The sequence below is a fragment of the Oncorhynchus tshawytscha genome, linkage group LG17 (genome assembly GCF_018296145.1).
Source record: "Oncorhynchus tshawytscha isolate Ot180627B linkage group LG17, Otsh_v2.0, whole genome shotgun sequence".
NCBI classification, from domain to species: Eukaryota; Metazoa; Chordata; class Actinopteri; order Salmoniformes; family Salmonidae; genus Oncorhynchus; species Oncorhynchus tshawytscha.
In genome coordinates this window covers 2,858,840-2,886,071 of record NC_056445.1, presented here as the reverse complement: position 1 = coordinate 2,886,071, position 27,232 = coordinate 2,858,840, and the positions used below count along the sequence as shown (strand labels likewise).

The 27,232-nt window shown below is 43.9% G+C and overlaps 1 protein-coding gene across 17 annotated transcripts in view; it reads left to right on the top strand.

Annotated features, from left to right (window-relative positions):
- The window catches only part of LOC112216701 (DISP complex protein LRCH3), a 79,909-nt gene that overhangs the window by 33,847 nt on the left and 18,830 nt on the right, over nt 1–27,232 (top strand). For all 17 annotated transcript variants that reach the window (XM_024376702.2, XM_024376705.2, XM_024376709.2 and 14 more), the window contains exons 3-13: nt 1,952–2,078; nt 2,257–2,362; nt 3,397–3,533; nt 3,720–3,829; nt 4,841–4,934; nt 12,555–12,675; nt 13,709–13,863; nt 15,978–16,054; nt 24,163–24,202; nt 24,448–24,594; nt 24,896–24,943. In XM_024376702.2, the coding sequence (XP_024232470.1) occupies nt 1,952–2,078; nt 2,257–2,362; nt 3,397–3,533; nt 3,720–3,829; nt 4,841–4,934; nt 12,555–12,675; nt 13,709–13,863; nt 15,978–16,054; nt 24,163–24,202; nt 24,448–24,594; nt 24,896–24,943 (1,162 nt within the window). The remainder of the gene's footprint in view (nt 1–1,951; nt 2,079–2,256; nt 2,363–3,396; nt 3,534–3,719; nt 3,830–4,840; nt 4,935–12,554; nt 12,676–13,708; nt 13,864–15,977; nt 16,055–24,162; nt 24,203–24,447; nt 24,595–24,895; nt 24,944–27,232) is intronic.

Genomic DNA, 27,232 nt, shown 5'->3' with positions numbered 1-27,232 from the left:
GCAAGCCATTCACATTCATTGACAGGCTATGCTGCGTTAACAGACACACACACACACACACCCACACACAACTGTGCTAAATTGGTGTTGTCAGTACTCTCATCAATAGCCAGGGAAAAATGCTCAGCCTGACAGCCCCTCCAAAACAATCCTGTACACATCATCCGCCTGCCTGTGCATGGACGCGGAGGCCGGCAGTTGACACCGACGGCCATCTGTTTGACAGGCGCAATTATGCTGTCCATAGACGTGTGGTTAGCCATTTCCTCAAACTGTCGCTATGCACTGTTTAAATACCTCCGCGTCTGTGAAGGGCATGTTGTGTTTGGTTAGAACCCAGGATGCTTTTAGGAAGGCACTTGTGACCTTCTGTTGTTGGGTCAGGCCACGAAGGAGGATTCTGCTGCTGTGTTTGTAGCGTGGAGTTAACACTTCAATGCTTCCGCGTCGGGCCTCTGTCTAGCGCGGGAAGACCACTTTGAAAGAATGAATCTAAGCATGGTCCTAACGTCTGAGATTGAATTCTTTGCATACAGCAACATTTTAATTGCAAATTAGACACGCTGGCTTGGCATTGGAGAAAGGTGGTAAGATTAATGCTTTTTCTGTCCATTCTTCCCTGAAACTTCCATTTTTATTATCCACCTTTTTTGATACTTTTTCAGTGACATATTCTCTTCAAAATCATATCGGATGTTATTGGTCACGTACACATGGTTAGCAGATGTTAATGCGACTGTAGCGAAATGCTTGTGCTTCTAGTTCTGACAATGCAGTAATATCTAAGAAGAAATATCTAACAGTTTCACAACAAAAACCTAGTACACACACATCTAAGTAAAGGAATGGAATAATAATATATAAATATATGGATGAGCAATTTCAGAGAAGGATAGGCTAAGATGCAATAGATAGTATACAATACAGTATATACATATGAGGTGAGTAATTCAAGATATGTAAACATGATTAAAGTGGCCAGTGATTTCAAGTCTGCATGTAGGCAGCAGCCTCTCTGTGCTCGTGATGGCTGTTTAACAGTCTGATGGCCTTGCTAGCAAGCTAAGTATTCTGAAGGAATGTTGACGTTGAAGAAAGTACTATAGCCTACAGTAGACCAGTTTTTCCCCAACAATCAACGCACAACGAAATAGACAACTTAGAATTGAGTAGAGACATGGGTGATTTTAAAATGTGAAATAAAAAAATTGTGCTGTCTGGTTTGCTTAATATAAAGAATTTGATGTTGTATAGCTTTTACTTTTACTCAAGTATGTGAGAGTACTTTTGAGTACTTTTTTCTACCTCTGACACACACACACACAGGCCGTCACATACTTGAGCATATGGTGATACACGCACACAGTAGAGTAAATACAGATGTACATATCTATTTACAAATTTGACATGCCACTTGAAGTCAAACCATAGAAAGACGGCCCATGCATGCATGCTACGTTCACCCATGTAAAAATGTGTGATGCCTGAAACAGATGCTCAACATCCCAAAGGCATCCTATTCCTTATATCATACACTATATTTGACCCCTATCGGCCCTGGTCAAAAGTAGTGCACTAAATAGGGAAAAGGGTGCCATTTGGGAAGACACCCATGTTCATTCATCAAATGAAAGCGCTGATCTGGTTTGGGCATAGAGAAAAGCCACAGCATATCAGATGAACAGGATTGAGACGAGAGGCTTCTTGGTCTGTAACAGTAACCTGTTTCCCAGACAGTGCCAACAGAATGTCGAGAACATTGTTGAACAGAGTGACTTGCTTTGTTTTGATGATATTCAGTAACATTCACCATCTTGCCAGGACACATAAAAACATCCACCATCACAATTATTTGAATTTGAATGGAGACATGAATTTACCAAGGCTTTAGTCAAAAACACCACTTCAATTTTCTCTCCTGTCTTTCTTTCTCTTTTAATCCGGATTCCAGTCGGAACCAGTTGTCGACCCTGCCCAGCCCGGTGTGCAGTCTGCCGTTGAAGGTCCTGATCGCTTGTAACAACAAGCTGGTCTCCCTTCCCGAAGAGCTGGGCCAACTACGACAGCTCACAGAACTGGTCAGTACAGACACACACACACACACACACACACACACACACACGGCTTAATTGGCTGTGGGTATCTGGCCGTGTGATGTTTTCCAATGTCAAAACCACCATGTTGAATTGCCCGTTTTTTACCATTTAACCAGGCCATCCTTTTCCTCTCCTTTTCTCTCCTCATCCCTCTCTCCAGGACGTGAGTTGTAATGATATCCAGACACTCCCTCCTCAGGTTGGTCGACTGGACTCGCTGCGAGACCTCAACATCCGCCGCAACCACCTGGCCCGCTTGCCCCCAGGTCAACACACACACACACACACACATACACACACGGGCGGCAGGTAGCCTTGTGGTTAGACCGTTGGACTAGGAACCGAAAGTTTGCAAGATCAAATCCCCGAGCTGACAAGGTGAAAATCTGTAATTCTGCCCCTGAACAAGGCAGTTAACCCACTGTTTCTAGTCTGTCATTGAAAACAAGAATTTGTTCTTAACTGACTTGCCCGGTAAAATAAAGGTAAAAAAAAAAAGAATACAATAAACACACATACTCATCCACCTGGCCTGATGTCGTGTCCACTCTGGTCAACACACACTCAACCACCTGGCCTGACGTCGTGTCCAGTCTGGTCAACACACACTCAACCACCTGGCCTGACGTCGTGTCCACTCTGGTCACCACACACTCAACCACCTGGCCTGACGTCGTGTCCACTCTGGTCAACACACACTCATCCACCTGGCATGACGTCGTGTCCAGTCTGGTCAACACACACTCAACCACCTGGCCTGACGTCACGTCCACTCTGGTCAACACACACTCAACCACCTGGCCTGACGTCGCGTCCACTCTGGTCAACACACACTCAACCACCTGGCCTGACGTCGCGTCCACTCTGGTCAACACACACTCAACCACCTGGCCTGACGTCGCGTCCACTCTGGTCAACACACACTCAACCACCTGGCCTGACGTCGCGTCCAGTCTGGTCAACACCCACTCATCCACCTGGCCTGACGTCGCGTCCACTCTGGTCAACACACACACTGTTTAATCCTTAAGAATCCTTTTTTTGCCACTAAACTACATCATATTAGTGTGTAGCACAAACTGGTACCTGGCTCCCTTCAGACGAGTTGTGGGCATCCTAGAGGAAAACACCTTTCATTAGATGGGTCATATTAAGACTGTTAAGACATTATAGACAGAAGTTGGCTGTGCAAAAAAACATCTCTCTTGCTTAAACAGACGGATGTTTTATTTTACTAATCAGATTTTTGTTGGGTGATAACATCAGCTTTATCGTTAAGCTGTGTTTTATGTCCATACAGAGCTGGCTGCGTTGCCATTGGTACGTCTGGACTTTTCTTGTAACAAGGTGACATCCATCCCTGTGTGTTACCGCAACCTGCGTCACCTACAGAGCATCGTGCTGGACAACAACCCCCTACAGAACCCACCCGCACAGGTAACACACACTAACTATCCATTCACCACGATACAAATACACCTTTTGCTCCTCGTCAGTGACTAGTAAACACTTAAACTCTCAGCCTGATTATAGAATTATGACCTGCACCACACGTGTTAATATATCTTAGTCAAACTGTTCCTTCTATTTTCTACCATGTGTTTCTTTCCCTGTCATTCCCAGATTTGTATAAAGGGGATGATCCATATATTTAAGTATCTGAACAATGAGGCCAGCAAGACTACACCTGAGCTCCCAGACTACGACAGGAGACCCCTTGCCTTCGGATCCTGGTGAGACATACACACGCTGCCACTGCCATTGATAATGCCCTGGAAGCAGCTGTGTGCAGAGGTGCAGCTGGAGGGAGGCAGAAAGAGGGGTTCTGCTCTATATATATTGATCTGTTCTGCTCTACAATCTCTCTTGCTCTCTGAGCCCTCTGTAAATGTTCAAAGGTACTCTACTGGACATGGTCCAGAGTTTTGAGATACAGAGGAAGTGAGGGAGTGGTAAGAACTAGAGGTAGAAAGAAGGAGCGGTTGGGTGGAGTTTACGGAAGGAGAGCAGCTGATAAAGGGAGTTCATCCATTGAGTTGAGAAGGGGATGTACCATAACCTTGCTCACACCCAGATGTACAAAACATCCTCATTGGATCCCAGTGGTGTATTTACTAGAAACCAAGCAGGGCAAAACAGGGATGGCCCAAATGACAAACTCTCAATTTCCTTGGATATAATTTTCTTTTGCAAAGCATTTCACTACGGTTTTCTACAGGTAGGCTTACCACGCAACTCACAGGTTTCTATTCATCCAGACCTGCATTGCTACTATCATACAGTTTAACATACCTTTCCTCCTCCACAGTCACATGATACTATTCCCATACTGTTACAGAGAGACATATCCACTCCTCCTAGACACACACCCTTCCTCACATATAGATGCAGGCCCCGCCCACATACTATTACAGAGAGACATGTCCACTCCTCCTAGACACACTCCGTACCTGGGTCAAGTTCTTCCTTCATTTAGCTTGGCGTTTACACTTGTGACACTTCCGTTGTTCTTCAACTCACTAAATTGCTTTGTTTTCATACGCTTGTGTTTTGGTGTGTTTGCTTTTCGTATTGTGTAATTGATATGTGTATACTGTAGATATGTATAGTATAATTGTTTATTGATGTGTTTTATGCAGGGCTTAAATAATGAAACCAAGCACAACTCAACTGTTGAATGCATTTGACATTGTGTTTTGACCCAGGTCTTGTCTTAAAGTTGGTCTTATCTTCTGTACTCTTAGTGTGGAGGAGCTGTACCCTGGCCGGCCGTACGGAGCGTTGGACTCTGGCTTCAACAGCGTGGACAGTGGAGACAAGAGATGGTCAGGCAACGAGGTGAGACGCACGCACACACACACACACACAAGATGGTCAGTCACTGAGGTAAGATGATCAAAATGATCACAAGAACGGTGAGTAAGGGACCTAGTGAATGACCTGCAGAGAGCTGGGACCAAAGTAACAAAGCCTACCATCAGTAACACACTACGCCGCCAGGGACTCAAATCCTGCAGTGCCAGGCGTGTCCCCCTGCTTAAGCCAGTACATGTCCAGGCCCGTCTGAAGTTTGCTAGAGAGCATTTGGATGATCCAGAAGAAGATTGGGAGAATGTCATATGGTCAGATGAAACCAAAATATAACTTTGTGGTAAAAAAATCAACTCGTCGTGTTTGGAGGACAAAGAATGCTGAGTTGCATCCAAAGAACACCATACCTACTGTGAAGCATGGGGGTGGAAACATCATGCTTTGGGCTGTTTTTCTGCAAAGGGACCAGGACGACTGATCCGTGTAAAGGAAAGAATGAATGGGGCCATGTATCGTGAGATTTTGAGTGAAAACCTCCTTCCATCAGCAAGGGCATTGAAGATGAAACGTGGCTTGGTCTTTCAGCATGACAATGATCCCAAACACACCGCCCGGGCAATGAAGGAGTGGCTTCGTAAGAAGCATTAAGGTCCTGGAGTGGCCTAGCCAGTCTCCAGATCTCAACCCCATAGAAAATCTTTGGAGGGAGTTGAAAGTCCGTGTTGCCCAGCAACAGCCCCAAAACATCACTGCTCTAGAGGAGATCTGCATGGAAGAATGGGCCAAAATACCAGCAACAGTGTGTGAAAACCTTGTGAAGACTTACAGAAAACGCTTGACCTCTGTCATTGCCAACAAAGGGTATATAACAAAGTATTGAGAAACTTTTGTTATTGACCAAATACTTACTATTGTTTGTAGTGCATCTAACGTTAGGCTCTGTGTTTTTAGCTTGTTATATAAATAGATATGCTAGCCTATTAGTCACGTTATGACTGACTTGTGATCATTGCTATGCTGATTGTATTGACATTCCCATCCTTAGTCACATGCGCGTTTTTGTCAGAATATTGAGTCATTGAAACTGAAATAGTGCATCCAGAATGGAGGCAGCAAACAATGTACCAGGCCAGCTGTGAATTACAACCTGATAGAAATGTTATTTGGACTACCATGAAATGTATTGTTGAATTATATTATTCATGCATTGAACTGCATCCATCTATTCTGACAATAATGCCTTAGTGTACGTCATGGAACGTTGAGTCAAATAGGTTATTTTTAAAACCTCAAGTTGGTTTTGTAGCATAAACTGGGGATTTTATATTTTTGACAGATATTGTGATTGTCTGCTTTTATTTCTGCAATGTAGTTAAAACGCTGTCAGTTCCGCTTTAATATAAGAGACAGATGTAAATGAATAACTAATCACATTAAATCAATAATTATCTTAAGAAATGACTTTGTCAAAAATAACTAGGGCCTTACAATGATGGCACTGAGTAAAGCCTGTGTCTATGTATGCTGATGACTCAACATTTTACACATCAGCTACCACTGCCACACTTAAAGAGCTGCATTCAGTTTTAGAATGGGTGGCAATTAATAAGCTAGTACTAAATATTTCAAAAAGTATTGTATTTGTGACAAACCATTCACTAAACCAGAAACCTCAACTAATTGGATAATGTGGCAATTGAGCAAGTTGAGGTGACTAAACTGCTTGGAATAACCCTGGATTGTAAACTGTCATGGTCAAAACATATTAATGCAACGGAAGCTAAGATGGGGAAAGGTATGTCCGTAATAAAGCACTGCGTTGTTTTCTTGACATTGCATCAACAAAACAAGTCCTATAGGCCCTAGCTTTGTCACACCTGGCCCAGACATATGGTCAAGTGCCACAAAGAGGGACATACCTTCGACAAATTACTGTTGGTCTAGAAAAGAGCAACATGGCAGGCCCTTAAATGTACAAGAATTCTCTTCGATTATAATCACAGCCGTATATATTCCCCCCCAAGCAGACACATCGATGGCTCTGAATGAACATTATTTGACTCTTTGCAAACTGGAATCTCTACATCCTGAGGCTGCATTCATTGTAGCTGGGGATTTTAACAAGGCTAATCTGAAAACAAGACTCCCTAAATTGTATCAGCATATCGATTGCGCAACTAGGGCTGAAAAAACCTTGGATCATTGTTACTCTAACTTCCGCGACGCATATAAGGCCCTGCCCCGCCCCCCTTTCGGAAAAGCTGACCATGATTCCATTTTGCTGATCCCTGCCTACAGACAGAAACTAAAACAAGAAGCTCCCACGCTGAGGTCTGTCCAACGCTGGTCCGACCAAGCTGATTCCACACTCCAAGACTGCTTCCATTACGCGGACTGGGATATGTTTCGTATTGCGTCAGATAACAACATTGACGAATACGCTGATTCGGTGTGCGAGTTCATTAGAACGTGCGTTGAAGATGTCGTTCCAATAGCAACGATTAAAACATTCCCTAACCAGAAACCGTGGATTGATGGCAGCATTCGCATGAAACTGAAAGCGTGAACCACTGCTTTTAATCAGGGCAAGGTGACTGGTAACATGACCGAATACAAACAGTGCAGCTATTCCCTCCGCAAGGCTATCAAACAAGCTAAGCGTCACTATAGAGACAAAGTAGAATCTCAATTCAACGGCTCAGACGCAAGAGGTATGTGGCAGGGTCTACAGTCAATCACGGACTACAAGAAGAAAACCAGCCCAGTCACGGACCAGGATGTCTTGCTCCCAGGCAGACTAAATAACTTTTTTGCCCGCTTTGAGGACAATACAGTGCCACTGACACGGCCTGCAACGAAAACAAGCGAACTCTCCTTCACTGCAGCCGAGGTGAGTAAAACATTTAAACGTGTTAACCCTCGCAGGGCTGCAGGCCGAGACGGCATCCCCAGCCGCGCCCTCAGAGCATGCGCAGACCAGCTGGCCGGTGTGTTCACGGACATATTCAATCAATCCCTATACCAGTCTACTGTTCCCACATGCTTCAAGAGGGCCACCATGGTTCCTGTTCCCAAGAAAGCTAAGGTAACTGAGCTAAACGACTACCGCCCCGTAGCACTCACTTCCGTCATCATGAAGTGCTTTTGAGAGACTAGTCAAGGACCATATCACCTCCACCCTACCTGACACCCTAGACTCACTCCAATTTGCTTACCGCCCAAATAGGTCCACAGACGATGCAATCTCAACCACACTGCACACTGCACACTGCCCTAACCCATCTGGACAAGAGGAATACCTATGTGAGAATGCTGTTCATCGACTACAGCTCGGCATTCAACACCATAGTACCCTCCAAGCTCGTCATCAAGCTCGAGACCCTGGGTCTCGACCCCGCCCTGTGCAACTGGGTACTGGACTTCCTGACGGGCCGCCCCCAGGTGGTGAGGGTAGGCAACAACATCTCCACCCCGCTGATCCTCAACACTGGGGCCCCACAAGGGTGCGTTCTGAGCCCTCTCCTGTACTCCCTGTTCACCCACGACTGCGTGGCCACACACGCCTCCAACTCAATCATCAAGTTTGCGGACGACACAACAGTGTTAGGCTTGATTACCAACAACGACGAGACGGCCTACAGGGAGGAGGTGAGGGCCCTCGGAGTGTGGTGTCAGGAAAATAACCTCACACTCAACGTCAACAAAACTAAGGAGATGATTGTGGACTTCAGGAAACAGCAGAGGGAACACCCCCCTATCCACATCGATGGAACAGTAGTGGAGAGGGTAGTAAGTTTTAAGTTCCTCGGCATACACATCACAGACAAACTGAATTGGTCCACTCACACAGACAGCATCGTGAAGAAGGCGCAGTAGCGCCTCTTCAACCTCAGGAGGCTGAAGAAATTCGGCTTGTCACCAAAAGCACTCACAAACTTCTACAGATGCACAATCGAGAGCATCCTGGCGGGCTGTATCACCACAGGAAACTCTCCAGAGGGTAGTGAGGTCTGCACAACGCATCACCGGGGGCAAACTACCTGCCCTCCAGGACACCTACACTACCCGATGTTACAGGAAGGCCATAAAGATCATCAAGGACAACAACCACCCGAGCCACTGCCTGTTCACCCCGCTATCATCCAGAAGGCGAGGTCAGTACAGGTGCATCAAAGCTGGGACCGAGAGACTGAAAAACAGCTTCTATCTCAAGGCCATCAGACTGTTAAACAGCCACCACTAACATTGAGTGGCTGCTGCCAACACACTGACTCAACTCCAGCCACTTTAATGATGGGAAATGATGTAAAATATATCACTAGCCACTTTAAACAATGCTACCTAATATAATGTTTACATACCCTACATTATTCATCTCATATGTATACCTATATACTGTACTCTATATCATCTACTGCATCTTTATGTAATACATGTATCACTAGCCACTTTAAACTATGCCACTTTGTTTACATACTCATCTCATATGTATATACTGTACTCGATACCATCTACTGCATCTTGCCTAAGCTGCTCTGTACCATCACTCATTCATATATCTTTATGTACATATTCTTTATCCCCTTTATCCCCTTACACTGTGTATAAGACAGTAGTTTTTTTTTGAAATTGTTAGCTAGATTACTTGTTGGATTATTACTGCATTGTCGGAACTAGAAGCACAAGCATTTCGCTACACTCGCATTAACATCTGCTAACCATGTGTATGTGACAAATAAAATTTGATTTGATTTGAACATCAATGACATGCATGTCAATCAAGAGATTGACTTCATCACTACTTGTTTTTTGTAAGCAGTGTTGAAGCTGAATGTACCGAGCTGTCTGTTTTAAACAACTAGCACACAGCTCAGACACCCAACCCCACAAGACATGCCACCAGAGGTCTCTTCACAGTCCCCAAGTCCAGAACAGACTATGGGAGGCACCCAGTACTACATAGAGCCATGACTACATGGAACTCTAATTCCACATCAAGTTACTGATGCAAGCAGTAGAATCAGATTTAAAAACAGTTAAAACGGCACCTTATGGAACAGCGCGCTGTGTAAAAAGACACACACACTAGCACACTAAAAACAGTTAAAACTACACCTTATGGAACAGCTCGCTCTGTAAAAAGACACACACTAGCACACGTACTCTTCACATGTACGTTGTAATATTGTTGTATGGTGGTATTGTAGATATTTAGTGGTCTAATAATGTTTATGATGTGCTATTTTATCTTTTATGTCTGATGTAAATGCCTCAATGTATTTGGACCTCAGGAAGAGGAGCCTTGGCAGCAGCTAATAGGGATCCCTAATAAAGGCAAATGCAAAACTTGGATGGGGAGCGTCGCTGCACAGCTATTTTCAGGTCTCTCTTAAACCTCTATCAGGTTTAAGTCCAGGCTCCGGCCAATCAAGGGCATTCAGGTACTTGTCCAGAAGCCACTCCTGTGTTTTCTTGGCTGTGTGCTTAGGGTTGTTGTCCTGTTGGAAGGTGAACCTTCGCCCCAGTCTGAGGTCCTGAGTGTTCTGGAGCAGGTTTTCATCTAGGATCTCCATGTACTTTGCTCCGTTCATCTTTCTCTCGATCGTGATTAGTCTCCCAGTCCCTGCCGCTGAAAAACATCCCAACAGCATGATGCTGTTACCACCTTGCTTCACTGTAGGGAGGGTGCCAGGTTTCCTCCAGATGTGACTGTTGGCATTCAGGCCAAAAAGTTCAATCTTGGTTTCATCAGACCAGATAATCTTGTTTCTCGTGGTCTGAGAGTCTTTAGGTGCCTTTTGGCAAACTCCAAGCGGGCTGTCATGTGCCTTTTACTGAGGAGTGGCTGCTGTCTGGCCACTCTACCATAACGGCCTGATTGGTGGAGTGCTGCAGAGATGGGAGAACCTTCCAGAAGGACAACCATCTCCACAGAGGAACCCTGGAGCTCTGTCAGAGTGACCATTGGCTTCTTGGTCACCTCCCTGACCAAGGCCCTTTTCCCCAGATTGCTCGGTTTGGCAGGGCAGCCACCTCCTAGAAAGAGTCTTGGTGGTTCCAAACGTATTCCATTTAAGAATGATGGAGTCCACTGTGTTCTTGGGAACCTTCAATGCTGCAGAAATGTTTTTGTACCCTTCCCCAGATCTATGCCTCGATACAATCCTGTCTCAGAGCTCAACTGACAATTACTTCGATCTCATGGCTTGTTTTTGCTCTGACATGCACTGTCAACTGTGGGACCTTATATAGACAGGTGTGTGCCTTTCCAAACCATGTCCAATTTAATTTAATTTACCACAGGTGGACTCCAAGTTGTAGAAATATCTCAAGGATGATCAATGGAAACAGGATGCACCTGAGCTCAATTTCAAATCTCATAGCAAAGGGTCTGAATACTTATGTAAACTAGGCTACCTGGGGCGGCAGGTAGCCTAGTGGTTAGAGCGTTGGACTAGTAACCGAAAGATTACAAGATCTGTTCTCATTTCTGCTCTACGACCCCCACAAGTGTCATGGGACTCGTCTGAAGGTAACTTATGTACCGGTTAAAATGCCAGATTACAAGATCGAATCCCTCAGCTGACAAGGTAAAAAATCTGTCATTCTGCCCCTGAACAAGGCAGTTAACCCACTGTTCCTAGGCCGTCTTTGTAAAAAATAAGCATTTGTTCTTAACGGACTTGCCTTGTTAAATAAAGGATCAATAAAAACAGGTCTCTTAGTCCGACAGCTCCATGTCATTTCAATAAAAATCTTGAAACCGCCTGGCCCTGAATTTACCCAAATATGTGTATTTTACACTCTAGCAGTAGGCCTACATTAAGAGAAATATCATAAAAGACAAAAACATAGTGAGCATTTCATCCTCAAAGCTCCATGAAGGTCTGCTGTGCGGTATGCAGTAGAATAGTTGGGACTCAACGAGTAGCCTGCCAATAGCCGCCAGTCTAATAAATCAGTTTAATATACACAATCACAAAGAAATCTGTTCATATTTTGTTTAGGAAGGTCATAAAAATGTACACGATACTAAGACCATTTTTTTCCAAACTAACAGAATGGTATGTTTTAAGATGTAGTTCTCTGTGCTATAGTAGCTGAGGCTATGGTTGCTTCATGTCAACAAAATGAATTCACTTGTTATGCTCTTTCAGATAGGGTACAGCGATCAAAACGTCTGGCCTGCATGGACCTCTGTAGGATTATCTAGGAACGTAAGCAAGCTTCATAAAGACTCCCTCATAGATGCCCTCTGGTGGTTTCTATGAGCATTAACGGCAACAATGGCTGACGGTATAATACTATGACATTGTGCACTGTAACGTGCTCTACCATACCGCAGCATCCTGCAAGCTGTGCTGCAGTGTGACGCAACTTTTTAAAGGAAGAGCCACTGTATAGTTTATTTTATTAAAACACATAGGGTGTGTCTATGTATGAAAACATACACACGTTTACAAATGACCAATCGATTGGCCGAAAGAACAGATGATTTTTGTTAGTCGGGGACATTCCTAATGTCAATAAAGGGCATTCGCACAGGTTCTATGATTGCAAGTTAGTGCCATATTTCACACGTATGTAGAAGCTAATCTCTCCATGTGTTTCTTTCACTCCTAACTATTTTCTCTTTCATCCCTACAGCCCACGGATGAGTTGTCCGACCTGCCACTGCGTGTGGCAGAGATCACCAAAGAACAGAGACAGCGGAGGGAGAGGGAGGAGCACAGGACGTCTGGCTCCCATCCTATTACCAACGGCACATGTGAGAATCAACGCATGTCTGTTTGTGTGTGTGAACTGTAGTGTCATGTACTGTATTTAGAGTTTTATTCACTTGTATTCTAGCCTGGGTACCAGTCTGTTTGTGTTAGCATTTCACTCCCTGAGACTCCTTCTCATGCCAGACTGTTTGGCATATGACACGGCGTAAAAGGCGGCAGGTAGCCTAGTGGTTAGAGCGTTGGACAAGTAACCGACAGGTTACAAGATCGAATCCATGAGCTGATTAGGTAACAATCTGTCATTCGGCCCCTGAACAGGCAGTTAGAATCCCGGTTTCAACTGTACGAGTGGCATATGTGTATGGTGTCTTGTGGGCGAGCTGTTTGCTGATGTCAACGTTGTGAACAGAGTGCCCCATGGTGGGGTTATGGTATGGGTAGTCATAAGCTACGGACAACGAACACAATTGCATTTTATCGATGGCAATTTCAATGCACAGAGGTACCATGACGATATCCTGAGGCCCATTCATCTCATGTTTCAGCATGATATTGCATGGCCACATGTTGCAAGGATCTGTACACAATTCCTGGAAACTGAAAATGTCCCAGTTCTTCCATGGAATGCATACTCAGCAGACATGTTATGCTCTGGATCAACGTGTACGACAGCGTGTTCCAGTTCCCGCCAACATCCAGCAACTTCACACAGAAAATGAATAGGAGTGGGACAACATTCCACAGGCCACAATCAACAGACTGATCCACTCTATGTGAAGGAGATGTGTTATGCTGCATGAGGAAAATGGTGGTCACACCAGATACTGACTGGTTTTCTGATCCACGCCCCTACCTTTTTTTTGTAAGCTATCTGTGACCAACAGATGCATATTTGCATTCCCAGTCGTGAAATCCACAAATCAGGGCCTAAATAATTTATTTCAATTGACTGATGAACTGTAACTCAAATCTTTATTGTTGAATTTATATTTTTGTTTAGTGTATATTCTACATCTTGCTTCTTTTTACTCTGAACTTGTGTGTAATCTGCCTTTCTGTCTTGTCTGTCTGTAGTAGAGGCAGAGCTGGAGCAGATTGACTTTATAGACAGTTGTACAGGAGAGGAGGAGGAGGCCCAGTTGTATAGGAGAGGAGGAGGAGAAGTAGCAGAAACAATCAGCCTCAGTTCCCAGTTCATGGCTTACATTGAGCGCCGTGTCACCAGAGAGGTAAGTGTGTTACATGTATTTGTGTGTGTGATATAAATGCCATTCAGCAGACACTTGTCCAAAGGGAGTTAGTCATGCGTACATACACTGCTCAAAAAAATAAAGGGAACACTAAAATAACACATCCTAGATCTGAATAAATGAAATATTCTTATTAAATACTTTTTTCTTTACATAGTTGAATGTGCTGACAACAAAATCACACAAAAATGATCAATGGAAATCAAATTTATCAACCCATGGAGGTCTGGATTTGGAGTCACACTCAAAATTAAAGTGGAAAACCACACTACAGACTGATCCAACTTTGATGTAATGTCCTTAAAACAAGTCAAAATGAGGCTCAGTAGTGTGTATGGCTTCCACATGCCTCTATGACCTCCCTACAACGCCTGGGCATGCTCCTGATGAGGTGGTGGATGGTCTCCTGAGGGATCTCCTCTCAGACCTGGACTAAAGCATCCGCCAACTCCTGGACAGTCTGTGGTACAACGTGGCGTTGGTGGATGGAGCGAGACATGATGTCCCAGATGTGCTCAATTGGATTCAGCGCTGGGGAACGGGCGGGCCAGTCCATAGCATCGATGTCTTCCTCTTGCAGGAACTGCTGACACACTCCAGCCACATGAGGTCTAGCATTGTCTTGCTTTAGGAGGAACCCAGGGCCAACCGCACCAGTATATGCTCTCACAAGGGGTCTGAGGATCTCATCTCGGTACCTAATGGCAATCAGGCTACCTCTGGCGAGCACGTGGAGGATGTTGCAGGCAGCAGAACGTTCTCCACGGCGTCTCCAGACTCACGTCTGTCACATGTGCTCAGTGTGAACCTGCTTTCATCTGTGGAGAGCACAGGGTGCCAGTGGCCATTTTGCCAATCTTGGTGTTCTCTGGCAAATGCCAAACGTCCTGCACGGTGTTGGGCTGTAAGCACAACCCCCACCTGTGGACGTCGGGCCCTCATACCACCCTCATGGAGTCTGTTTCTGACCGTTTGAGCAGACACATGCACATTTGTGGCCTGCTGGAGGTCATTTTGCAGGGCTCTGGCAGTGCTCCTCCTTGCACAAAGGCAGAGGTAGCAGTCCTGCTGCTGGGTTGTTGCCCTCCTACGGCCTCCTCCACGTCTCCTGATGTACTGGCCTGTCTCCTGGTAGCGCCTCCATGCTCTGGACACTACGCTGACAGACACAGCAAACCTTCTTGCCACAGCTCGCATTGATGTGCCATCCTGGATGAGCTGCACTTCCTGAGCCACTTGTGTGGGTTGTAGACTCCGTCTCATGCTACCACTAGAGTGAAAGCACCGCCAGCATTCAAAAGTGACCAAAACATCAGCCAGGAAGCATAGGAACTGAGAAGTGGTCTGTGGTCACCACCTGCAGAACCACTCCTTTTATAGGGGGTGTCTTGCTAATTGCCTATAATTTCCACCTGTTGTCTATTCCATTTGCACAACAGCATGTGCAATTTATTGTCAATCAGTGTTGCTTCCTAAGTGGACAGTTTGATTTCACAGAAGTGTGATTGACTTGGAGTTACATTGTGTTGTTTAAGTGTTCCCTTTATTTTTTTGAGCAGTGTACATTTTAAATGTGTGTGTGTGATATAAATGCCATTCAGCAGACACCTGTCCAAGGGGAGTTAGTCATACATTTTGTGGCCCCAGTGGGAATCACTCACGCCCATACAAGCTCCATGCTCTGCCAACTGTGTGGCAGAGCATGGAGTGCACGTGTGTGTACGACTGGCCAGTGTGCACAGGAAGGCTGGGGGTGTGTTCATCACAACAGAAGGGTATGCAACATTTAATTCAACAGAGACTACTGTTCTGAATGACCAGTTGAAGAACCTGATTATGGTGACCCAGTATGCGATTGTGTATGGTGTCCTTGAGTTTTGCAATTTGAAATGGTCACATCCATATTGATTAGGCCACACTCGCCAAACGGGAGCAAACGTACCTCAAAGGCTGTTGAACCAATGGTTTGCACCATTTTGGGGAATCGTGTCAGTCAGTGCAAATCTTCACGCAACATAGCAAACATTGAACCGAACTGAACCCACCCCTGGTGTGTTTGTGGTGTAAGTGTGTTGATGACTGATTCTTTGTAGGGCTCTCCAGTCAAGTCCAACTCCTCCAGAGACTCGAGGACAGACGACCCGAGGCGACACAATTCTCTGCAGAATCGGTAGGAAGACCTACAACACACACACACACACACAAACACCCTATCTATCTATCTATCTATCTATCTAGTAACTTGACCTATAACCAATGTTCCTTCTAAGCTGCGCACACGAACAGTACTCCCAAGACTGCTGCACAGAAATATCAGCCAACAGAGAGAAGCACGAGATTTGAACTTCAGATCAACATTTGTCACATGCGCAGAATACAACAGTGAAATACTTACTTACAAGCCCTTAACCAACAATGCAGTTTTAAGAAAAGTAAGTGTTATGTAATAAATAAATAAGGAAAAAATTAAAATAACAATTAAAGAGCAGCAGTAAAATAACAGTAGCGAGGCTATACATACAGTGCCTTGCGAAAGTATTCGGCCCCCTTGAACTTTGCGACCTTTTGCCACATTTCAGGCTTCAAACATAAAGATATAAAACTGTATTTTTTGGTGAAGAATCAACAACAAGTGGGACACAATCATGAAGTGGAACGATATTTATTGGATATTTCAAACTTTTTTAACAAATCAAAAACTGAAAAATTGGGCGTGCAAAATTATTCAGCCCCCTTAAGTTAATACTTTGTAGCGCCACCTTTTGCTGCGATTACAGCTGTAAGTCGCTTGGGGTATGTCTCTATCAGTTTTGCACATCGAGAGACTGCCATTTTTTCCCATTCCTCCTTGCAAAACAGCTCGAGCTCAGTGAGGTTGGATGGAGAGCATTTGTGAACAGCAGTTTTCAGTTCTTTCCACAGATTCTCGATTGGATTCAGGTCTGGACTTTGACTTGGCCATTCTAACACCTGGATATGTTTATTTTTGAACCATTCCGTTGTAGATTTTGCTTTATGTTTTGGATCATTGTCTTGTTGGAAGACAAATCTCCGTCCCAGTCTCAGGTCTTTTGCAGACTCCATCAGGTTTTCTTCCAGAATGGTCCTGTATTTGGCTCCATCCATCTTCCCATCAATTTTAACCATCTTCCCTGTCCCTGCTGAAGAACAGCAGGCCCAAACCATGATGCTGCCACCACCATGTTTGACCGTGGGGATGGTGTGTTCAGGGTGATGAGCTGTGTTGCTTTTACGCCAAACATAACGTTTTGCATTGTTGCCAAAAAGTTCAATTTTGGTTTCATCTGACCAGAGCACCTTCTTCCACATGTTTGGTGTGTCTCCCAGGTGGCTTGTGGCAAACTTCAAACAACACTTTTTATGGATATCTTTAAGAAATGGCTTTCTTCTTGCCACTCTTCCATAAAGGCCAGATTTGTGCAATATACGACTGATTGTTGTCCTATGGACAGAGTCTCCCACCTCAGCTGTAGATCTCTGCAGTTCATCCAGAGTGATCATGGGCCTCTTGGCTGCATCTCTGATCAGTCTTCTCCTTGTATGAGCTGAAAGTTTAGAGGGACGGCCAGGTCTTGGTAGATTTGCAGTGGTCTGATACTCCTTCCATTTCAATATTATCGCTTGCACAGTGCTCCTTGGGATGTTTAAAGCTTGGGAAATCTTTTTGTATCCAAATCCGGCTTTAAACTTCTTCACAACAGTATCTTGGACCTGCCTGGTGTGTTCCTTGTTCTTCATGATGCTTGTTACGCACGCCTCTATGAAGAGGGAACGCAACACCCTGCTACAACTAAACTCTCCGTGAAGCGAAAAAGGTATGGACTGTAGGTGCAAGTAAGAATGACAACAGGCAGAATGTGGTACCGTTTACAAGGACTTTATTCCTTTACACGGTAATATGGGGAAAAGGGGCTGGACGGAACCAAAGCAAAGAAAGTAAATCTCAAAGCCCCCTCTCCTATCTTACCTGCCTACCCACTACTTACCTAATTTAGCACCACCTGGTGCCCTAACCAAAATACAAGGGGTGGTCCGCCCAGGTCTTACCTAGTGTGTCTAGACAGCGAATATGCTACGGGTATATGTATGCCCGCGGGCCTCTTGCCTAAGCACTCCCTAGGTGCCTTCCCCTTCCCCCTGGGAACAAATGAAACAGAATATTAAACAATTTTAAACAAACTAAGAAACAAAAGGATGTCAAATAAGCTCTATCTGAGCAACAAACTCACAGAACATACCACTTTCCAACAAAATCAACCTCTATCACAATCAATCTCAGCAATCCCTACCTCCAGCAAAATCTCTACCTCCAAAAAGAAGAGATCTCCCCCCTGAACAGAACACTGGCTTTTATATAGTGTCAGAAGGAATGGGTAATTGGAGACAGCTGCGTCTTGACGAGGGGGCGGGGTCAGCTCTCCAATTAGCCCTGGAGTCGACCAATCAGCTGCTTGAGGGATTTCAGGAAGCCATTTCCTGAAATAAACACATGTAAATACACAAACTACAACACATAATCTGGGGGAGGTAACAATGCTCTCTGCGCTTTTAACGGACCTCTGAGACTATCACAGTGCAGGTGCATTTATACGGAGACTTGATTACACACAGGTGGATTGTATTTATCATCATTAGTCATTTAGGTCAACATTGGATCATTCAGAGATCCTCACTGAACTTCTGGAGAGAGTTTGCTGCACTGAAAGTAAAGGGACTGAATAATTTTGCACGCCCAATTTTTCAGTTTTTGATTTGTTAAAAAAGTTTGAAATATCCAATAAATGTCGTTCCACTTCATGATTGTGTCCCACTTGTTGTTGATTCTTCACAAAAAAATACAGTTTTATATATTTATGTCTGAAGCCTGAAATGTCGCAAAAGGTCGCAAAGTTCAAGTTCATAACTGATTTACAGAAATATTGTAACAAAGTTGTCTAATGAAGGCAAACCATTTAGAATCCTCCAATCCTACTCCCGGCCGTCACGTTGTACAGTGTCATATTTTCCATTCCATCCTGAGGGTTTCGTTTTTCTCGGAATAGAAACACCATGGTATTAATCACATTTTTTAAGCCAAATTTCTTAAACTCAATCCCATATACTATGTTATTACAAGAAAGGTTTTAAATTCTCTGGTAATACCAATATGGAAGATGATCAAATGCTTCTCAAAGATGCCCTCTGGTGGTCAAACTAGCAATAACAGAAGAAATGGCTGAGAATTAAATAACGTGCTACAAGATGTGCTTGTAAGCTCATCTGGTAGGCTTGTGTCACTGGGCAGATCAGACTTTGTAGTCTGTAATAGTTTGCAAGCCCTGCCACATCCGACGAGCGTCGGAGCTAGTGTAGTACAATTCAATCTTAGTCCTGTATTGACGGTTTGCCTGTTTGATTGTTCGTCGGAGGGCATAGCGGAATTTCTTATAAGCTTCTTGGTTAGAGCCCCGCTCCTTGAAAGCAGCAACTCTACCCTATAGCTCAGTGCGGATGCTGCCTTTAATCCATGGCTTTTTGTTGGGGTATGTGCGTACAGTCACTGTGGGGACGACGTCATTAATGCACTTATTGATGAAGCCAGCGACTGATGTGGTGCACTACTCAATGCCATCGGACGATTTTTGTTTTATTTGTCAGTTTTCCTATTTATTTTTTGTCACGGGCTGTTGGCGGTAGGTGCACCCGATTCAGCTGCCCTACGCGCGTGTAGGCAAACTGTTGCCATTTTGAACCTTTTCATGTGTCTGACATTACAATCTCTGCCTTCCCGGTGGGCCCGGAGAGCAAGTCAAGTGCACTATAGTCCTACCGCTGGCCAATCGGATGGCTCAGATGACCGTGTCTGCAGTAAAGCATGAACGAAAGCTACAGTAAAGTTGATACTGTGAGATTTCAAAATGTTTAAAACCATGACTAGAGAGAGACTCAACGAATGCAGCAAAGAGCTGCTGTTTTATGAGCGTGTTAATGTTTAAGTTCTTTTTCAGCACTGTCAACACTTTGTATTCAACACTTTTATAAGCCATAAAATGCACATTCTTCCTATTTCCACTCAGATCTACAACCAGCACAGCAGCAGTAATGAAGGAGTAGGAAAGTGTAACTATAGGCTTGCGTTGGGTCTTTTATAATATCGAGGAATATTTCACTTTCTCTGTTCATAGGAGTAATAACATGAATTTGTGCACGAGGCAGAAATAATGCGGTGCGAGTCGAGTTTCGCCATCAGCTGGAAGACGGTGTCCCTTTTTGGTCTGTGTCAGTGGAGGAAAGGGAGAGTGGAGGGATGTTGAGTTGACCCCTCAGTCTGCTGCTCTCTCCCTCCACTGAGACTGATCATCAGATGCAGGCACCATCGGCACAGTAAAATAAAAAGCGAATTATTATTTAAATGTATGCTCACTCACTTGGGCTTCACAAGTAAAACAACAACGGATCTATCACTGGTGTGATCATTTCGCCTACCTTAAATTTCGAAATATATATATATTTTTTTTTTACCCTGAACAGGAATGCATTCATTGCCAGGGCAATTCAAGCAAAGATAATATGCAGTGATAATGTATTGGGCCATTAGTTTACTGTACAAACCTCATTGCTACAGAACTGTTTTTAATTGGTTAATGTTGCGTAGGCTTACGCTTTTTAAGTCGCGCAAAAACAAATCTGAGCGGTGGATTTCTGCTTGCAGTTTGACTTGGTGATCTTGACTCAGAAAAGGTTGGTGACAACTGTTCTAGAGTTTTCCCTGTTAACACTATCGACGTTTCCCTTTACTGTGGTAGTTGTGATCGATTCAACGCAATATTACACTTTCAACGCAACGTACCGAAACAGAATAAACCATGCAAGACATTTTGTTAGCTTATAACCTGTCATTAAAATGGATTTTTGGGGGGTTGTATCATTTGATTTACACAACATGCCTACCACTTTGAAGATGCAAAATATTTTTTAATTGTGAAACAAACAAGAAATAACACATGCGTACCTATTCACACCCCCAAAGTCAATACTTTGTAGAGCCACCTTTTGCAGCAATTTCAGCTGCAAGTCTCTTGGGATATGTCTCTATAAACTTGGCACATCTAGCCACTGGGATCTTTGCCCATTTTTCAAGTTGGATGGGTTCCGCTTGTATACAGCAATCATTCAAGTCATACCACAGATACTCAATTGGATTGAGGTCTGGGCTTTGACTAGACCATTCCAAGACATTTAAATGTTTCCCCTTAAACCACTCGAGTGTTGCTTTATCAGCATGCTTAGGGTCATTGTCCTGCTGGAAGGTGAACCTCCGTCCCAGTCTCTCATATGTGGAAGACTGGAACCGGTTTCCCTCAAGGATTTCCCTGTATTTAGCTCCATCCATCATTCCTTCAATTCTGACCAGTTTCCCAGTCCCTGCTGGTGTAAAAACATACCCACAGCATGATGCTGCCACAACCATGCTTCACTGTGGGGATGTAGTTCTCGGGCTGATGAGAGGTGTTGGGTTTGCGCCAGATAGTGTTTTCCTTGATGGCCAAAAAGCTACATTTTAGTCTCATCTAACCAGAGTACCTTCTTCCATTTGTTTGGGGAGTCTCCCGCATGCCTTTTGGCAAACAACAAACGTGTTTGCTTATTTTTTTCTTTAAGCAATGGCTTTTTTCTGGTCACTCTTCCATAAAGCCCAGCTCTGTGGAGTATACGTCTTAAAGTGGTCCTATGGACAGATACTCCAATCTCCGCTGTGGAGCTTTGCTGCTCCTTCAAGGTTATCATTGGTCTCCTTGTTTGCCTCTGATTTATTCCCTCCTTGCCTGGTCTGTGAGTTTTGGTGGGCGGCCGGCCCTCTTGGCAGGTTTGTTGTGCTGCCATATTCTTTCTATTTTTTAATAATGGATTTAATGGTGCTCTGTTTTTTTTATAACCCAACCCTGATCTGTACTTCTCCACAACTTTGTCCCTGACATGTTTGGAGAGCTCCTTGGTCTTCATGGTGCTGCTTGTTTGGTGGTGCTCCTTGCTTTGTGGTGTTGCAGACCTGCCTTTAAGGACAGGTGTACAGTTGTGGCCAAACGTTTTGAGAATGACACAAATATGAATTTCCACAAAGTTTGCTGCTTCAGTGTCTTTAGATGTTACTATGGAATACTGAAGTATAATTACAAGCATTTCATACGTGCCAAAGGCATTTATTGACAATTACATGAGGTTGATGCAAAGAGTCAATATTTGCAGTGTTATGACTGATGGCAGGCCGTTCTTGCATAATCAATGCTTGGAGTTTGTCAGAATTTGTGGGTTTTTGTTTGTCCACCCGCCTCTTGAGGATTGACCATAAGTTCTCAATGGGATTAAGGTCTGGGGAGTTTCCTGGCCATGGACCCAAAATATCAATGTTTTGTTCCCCAAGCCACTCGGTTATCACTTTTGCCTTATGGCAAGATGCTCCATCATGCTGGAAAAGGCATTGTTCATCACCAAACTGTTCCTTAATGGTTGGGAGAAGTTGCTCTCGGAGGATGTGTTGGTACCATTCTTTATTCATGGCTGTGTTCTTAGGCAATCGGAAAGGGGATTCATCAGAGAAAATGACTTTACCCCAGTCCTCAGCAGTCCTATCCCTGTACCTTGTGCGGAATATCAGTCTGTCCCTGATGCTTTTCCTGCAGAGAAGTGGCTTCTTTGCTGCCCTTCTTGACTCCAGGCCATCTTCCAAAAGTTTTTGCCTCACTGTGTGTGCAGATGCACTCAGACCTGCCTGCTGCCATTCCTGAGCAAGCTCTGTACTGGTGGTGCCTCGATCCTGCAGCTGAATCAACTTTAGGAGACGGTCCTGGCGCTTGCTGGACTTTCTTGGGCGCCGTGAAGCCTTCTTCACAACAATTTAACCGCTCTCCTTGAAGTTCTTGATGATAAATGTTTGATTTAGGTGCAATCTTACTGGCAGCAATATCCTTGTCTGTGAAGCCCTTTTTGTGCAAAGCAATGATGACGGCACGTGTTTCCTTGCAGGTAATCATGATTGACAGAGGAAGAACAATGATTCCAAGCACCACCCTCCTTTTGAAGCTTCCAGTCTGTTATTCGAACTCAATCAGCATGACAGAGTGATCTCCAGCCTTGTCCTCATCAACACTCACACCTGTTTTAACGAGAGAATCACTGACATGATGTCAGCTGGTCCTTTTGTGGCAGGGCTGAAATGGAAATGTTTTTGAGGATTCAGTTCATTTGCATGGCAGAGGGACTTCAATTAATTGCAATTCATCTGATCACTCTTCATAACATTCTGGAGTACATGCAAATTGCCATCATACAAACTGAGGCAGCAGACTTTGTGAAAATGAATATTTGTGTCATTCTCAAAACTTTTGGCCACGGCTGTATATATACTGAGATCACGTGACAGATGCACGTGACACTTAGATTGCTCACAGGTGGAATTTATTTAACTAATTATGTGACTTCTGAAGGTAATTAGTTGCACCAGATCTTATTTAGGGTTTTCATAGGAAAGGGGGTGAATACATATGTACACACCACTTTTCTGTTTTTTATTTTTTATAATTTTTTGAAACAAATTATTTTTTTCATTCCACTTCACCAATTTGGACTATTTTGTGTATGTCCATTTACATGAAATCCAAGTAAAATTCCATTTAAATTACAGGTTGTAATGCAACAAAATAGGAAAACGGAGCTGTGCATGGCCAGTGTTAAAAATGTAACTTAAAAGTGGGTACACCTTCAGTGTTCACAGTAAATGCGCACTGGAAGTTGCACAGAATTTTCACAAGTTCAAGTTCAGCACACCTGAAATTTGCTCAGTCAGTGCCGAAAATGTTTTGAGGGAACATTGCCCATTAATGAGATGAGGGTCTCAGATTTCTGTAGGTGTAATTTGTATTATTGCGCTCAAAGCACACTGTCTTACAATCACGATATCTGATATGGCTTTGAAATACAGAGCACATGAAATTGCACATTGGCCATCAAAGGTGCACTACTCCTCATTGGGTGAGTTTTATGGGGGACATTTACTGATGTATAACTCGCACAAACACGAGTCCAGCTCTTTGGCAGAATCTCAGTCTGTGTTGTCGTGTCTCTGTTCAGTTTTTCACAAATGTTTTTGGACTCAAGAAATTACTGTCCCCAACAGACCATAAAATCTCCAGTCTAAATAAAGATGTATAATCTGTGTTGAGTTAGATCACACATCTAACCCCCTTCCCCCATCTGTCTCCCACCCACCCTCTCCCTCAGGACTGCCCATGATCCAGACTCTTCTGCCTCTCATAATCAGGTAACCCAAGTGTGTCTAAATGCTGTGTACAGCTTCCAGTACTCATTATTACTACGTCAATTACTACATTCATGTTTTAAAACGTGATTTATTGAGTCTAAATGTCGACACCGCCTCTTTTCAACTCCTCTCCTCTCTTCCTCATGCCGCCTCCTCTCCGTCTTTGTTTCCCTCTGCTATCTTCCTTCCTTTCACTCCTCTCTTTGTTTTGTTTCCTCCCTCTTCCTCTCTCTCCCTGTGTTCAGAGAGGGTCAGGGGCGGGTCCGAGCGGGGCACCGGGTGGGGGCGTGGAGCGAGTGCGGAGGATGGCCCAGTTGGCCGCCCTGCGGTACGAGGAGGAGAGGCAGAAGTCACGCTCAGTGCAGCGGGACGCCGTCATGACCTACGTCAAGGTTCCTCTGACTACTATTCAGTTTTCTTATTGATTTATGTCTTGCTCTTCTATCTCTGTGTGCAGTGAGTTAGTGGGGACTTGATCATAGAAAGTGCTGACACATGCTGTGTATGTATCTATAGCAGTCTTCATGTTTTAAAATGTAAAAGATAAATATGAATGGCCTCAAATGAAAGTGACATTCTCTAGCACTTCATTTTCCGATCTCAAATCCAAGTAGCTTGAGCTGTGAGCTTAAAAAAAAACATTTAGACTTTTGGAGAGTTCTGTGTTACTGAGACTCTTCTCGGTTTCTACAGCACAAAGCATCTCAAAGCCCTACCAAGCTGAGTCCCACAGAGAACGAGGTGAGTCCACACACTGTTCTCTTCTCTCCCTCCCTCTCTTTCCTCTTCTGCTTTGTTTTCCATCTCTGAAGGGTTCTCCATGGTGAGTTAATGTGTGTTGGCATGAAAGGTTCAAGGTATAACTAGGATTTAATACAATTTCACAGGGGCTCTCCGTAAACATGACCACGCATAGTCTTCAGGAGTCATGTCCAGTGTCCATTCCTCCCTGTGTCCATTCCTCCCATGCATTCTATCTCATCTCCCTTTCAATTGTCCTCCATTAACCCTCCACCTCACCCCACACACGCATCATCCCTCTCTTTTGCTCCTATTGTGGTCACGTGCCTTCCTTCACCCTCCCTCCCCTCTCCAGTTATACCATCACTGATTCTTCAGGGTGAAGACAAAACATCTACGACCCCAGCAATGTGTTGTCTTTTTGTCCCTACTCTAAAACATCTGTGCTAAATGCTGGGCTTCAGACTACCACCATTCAGTCGCATTTTGCGACCCTTTAACTTCGCTGTGCCAGTTTCATTTTTTTATTGGTCGCACTGGTTCGAGCTGCACATTCTAGCTGGTCACCTCAATTAAAACGTCCTATTTTTGGGGTGGATAAAACCATGAACTTGTTAAATAGCAAAGTGCATTATTCTCATGATTCATAATAAAAATGTCTGCCCTGCTGCTGTGCCTGCCTGTTTTGTTGTTGCCGGTTGCTGTAATGAGCGAGCTTCACACTCGCTCTACCCCCTCGTGTGGGCCCCTTGTGATTGTATAACATTTCAAAGTGCAATTGCGCGGACGAACAACTTTGGAAACATCTAGTTGTCCGTATTAATGAGAGGAGGGTCTCAGATTTCTGTAGGTGTATTTTTTATTATTGCGCTCAAAGCACACTGTTTTACAATCACAATATCTGATATGGCTTTGAAATACCGAGCACATGAAGTTGCACATCGGCCATCACAAGTGCACTACTCATTGGGGGAGTTTTCTGGGGGACATTTACTGTTATATTAATACATGGCTATAAGCAGTAGGTGTTATATGTAGAGTTGGCGACCAAGCTTATGTGTTTCCACTTCCTCATGTGGTGAATAATCCCCAGTTGAATTAGGCCTATAATATAATTAAAAATGAAGTTGTAAGTGAGATAGATGTAGGCATTGGTCTTTAGCGGAAAATGAAAGTAAATTCACATGCGCTACACCCATGCACACAGCAGCTATGTTGGTCTATTATACTTCAAACAATGTGTATGCAGGTTGCTTAGGATTCAAACCTTCTCAAACAGCCTAATTCACACTCTAAGAGGAGGTGCTCCCACAATAATGTGATTTGCACCGTATCTAGGGCGGTGGCGGTCATAAAATCCTATCAGCTGGTTGTCATGCAAAAGCTGCCTGTCTCACAGTAATTTGCTGTTAATTCACAACACGTTTAACATTTCCAGGTATCCAAACAAGACGCTGATGCGCACCTTTGGAACATCTACATTTGAAAAAAAGTCTAATAAATCAATTCAATATACACCACCACAATAAATCCATTGGACACCCCTTCAAATGAGTGGATTTGGCTATTTTTGCTGACATTTGTGTGAAATGGAGCACATAGCCATGCAATCTCCATAGACAAATATTGTCAGTAGAATGGCCTTTCTGAAGAGCTCAGTCACTTTCAATGTGGCACCGTCATAGGATGTTATGGTTATGTTGAGCGTAAAAGTGAAACAGGTCCCATACACTAGATTTATAGTTATTTGGCAACTTTAGTTGTGAATGATATAAACCATAGAATGCCTTAGAAGTCCAAATATATATGGGCTGCATGATGTGACAATAGGCTATTAATGATATGAGAAAGTCACAAAAAAAAGCTTGCCACTTTTCCGCCGGTTCATTTCACTCATGTCAGGTAGGCTATATTTTGTATAATGGCACAATCATTTTAATTCAGGATTTTTGTTAGGGGCTTGGGCTCATACATAGGCCGACGCGTAATCATAAGCTCTAATATGCATATACAGTGCACTGGGAAAGTATTCAGACCCCTTGACTATTACCACATTTTGTTATGTTAGTCTTATTCTAAAATAGATGAAATACGTTTTTCCCCTCATCAATCTACACACAATACCCCATAATGACAAAGTGAGAATAGGTTATTAGACATTTTTGCACATTTATTAAAAATGTAAATATTTATGTAAATATTCAGACCTTTTGCTATGAGACTTGAAATTGAACTCGGGAGCATCCTCTTTACATTGATCACCCTTGAGGTGTTTCTACCTAATGTTAA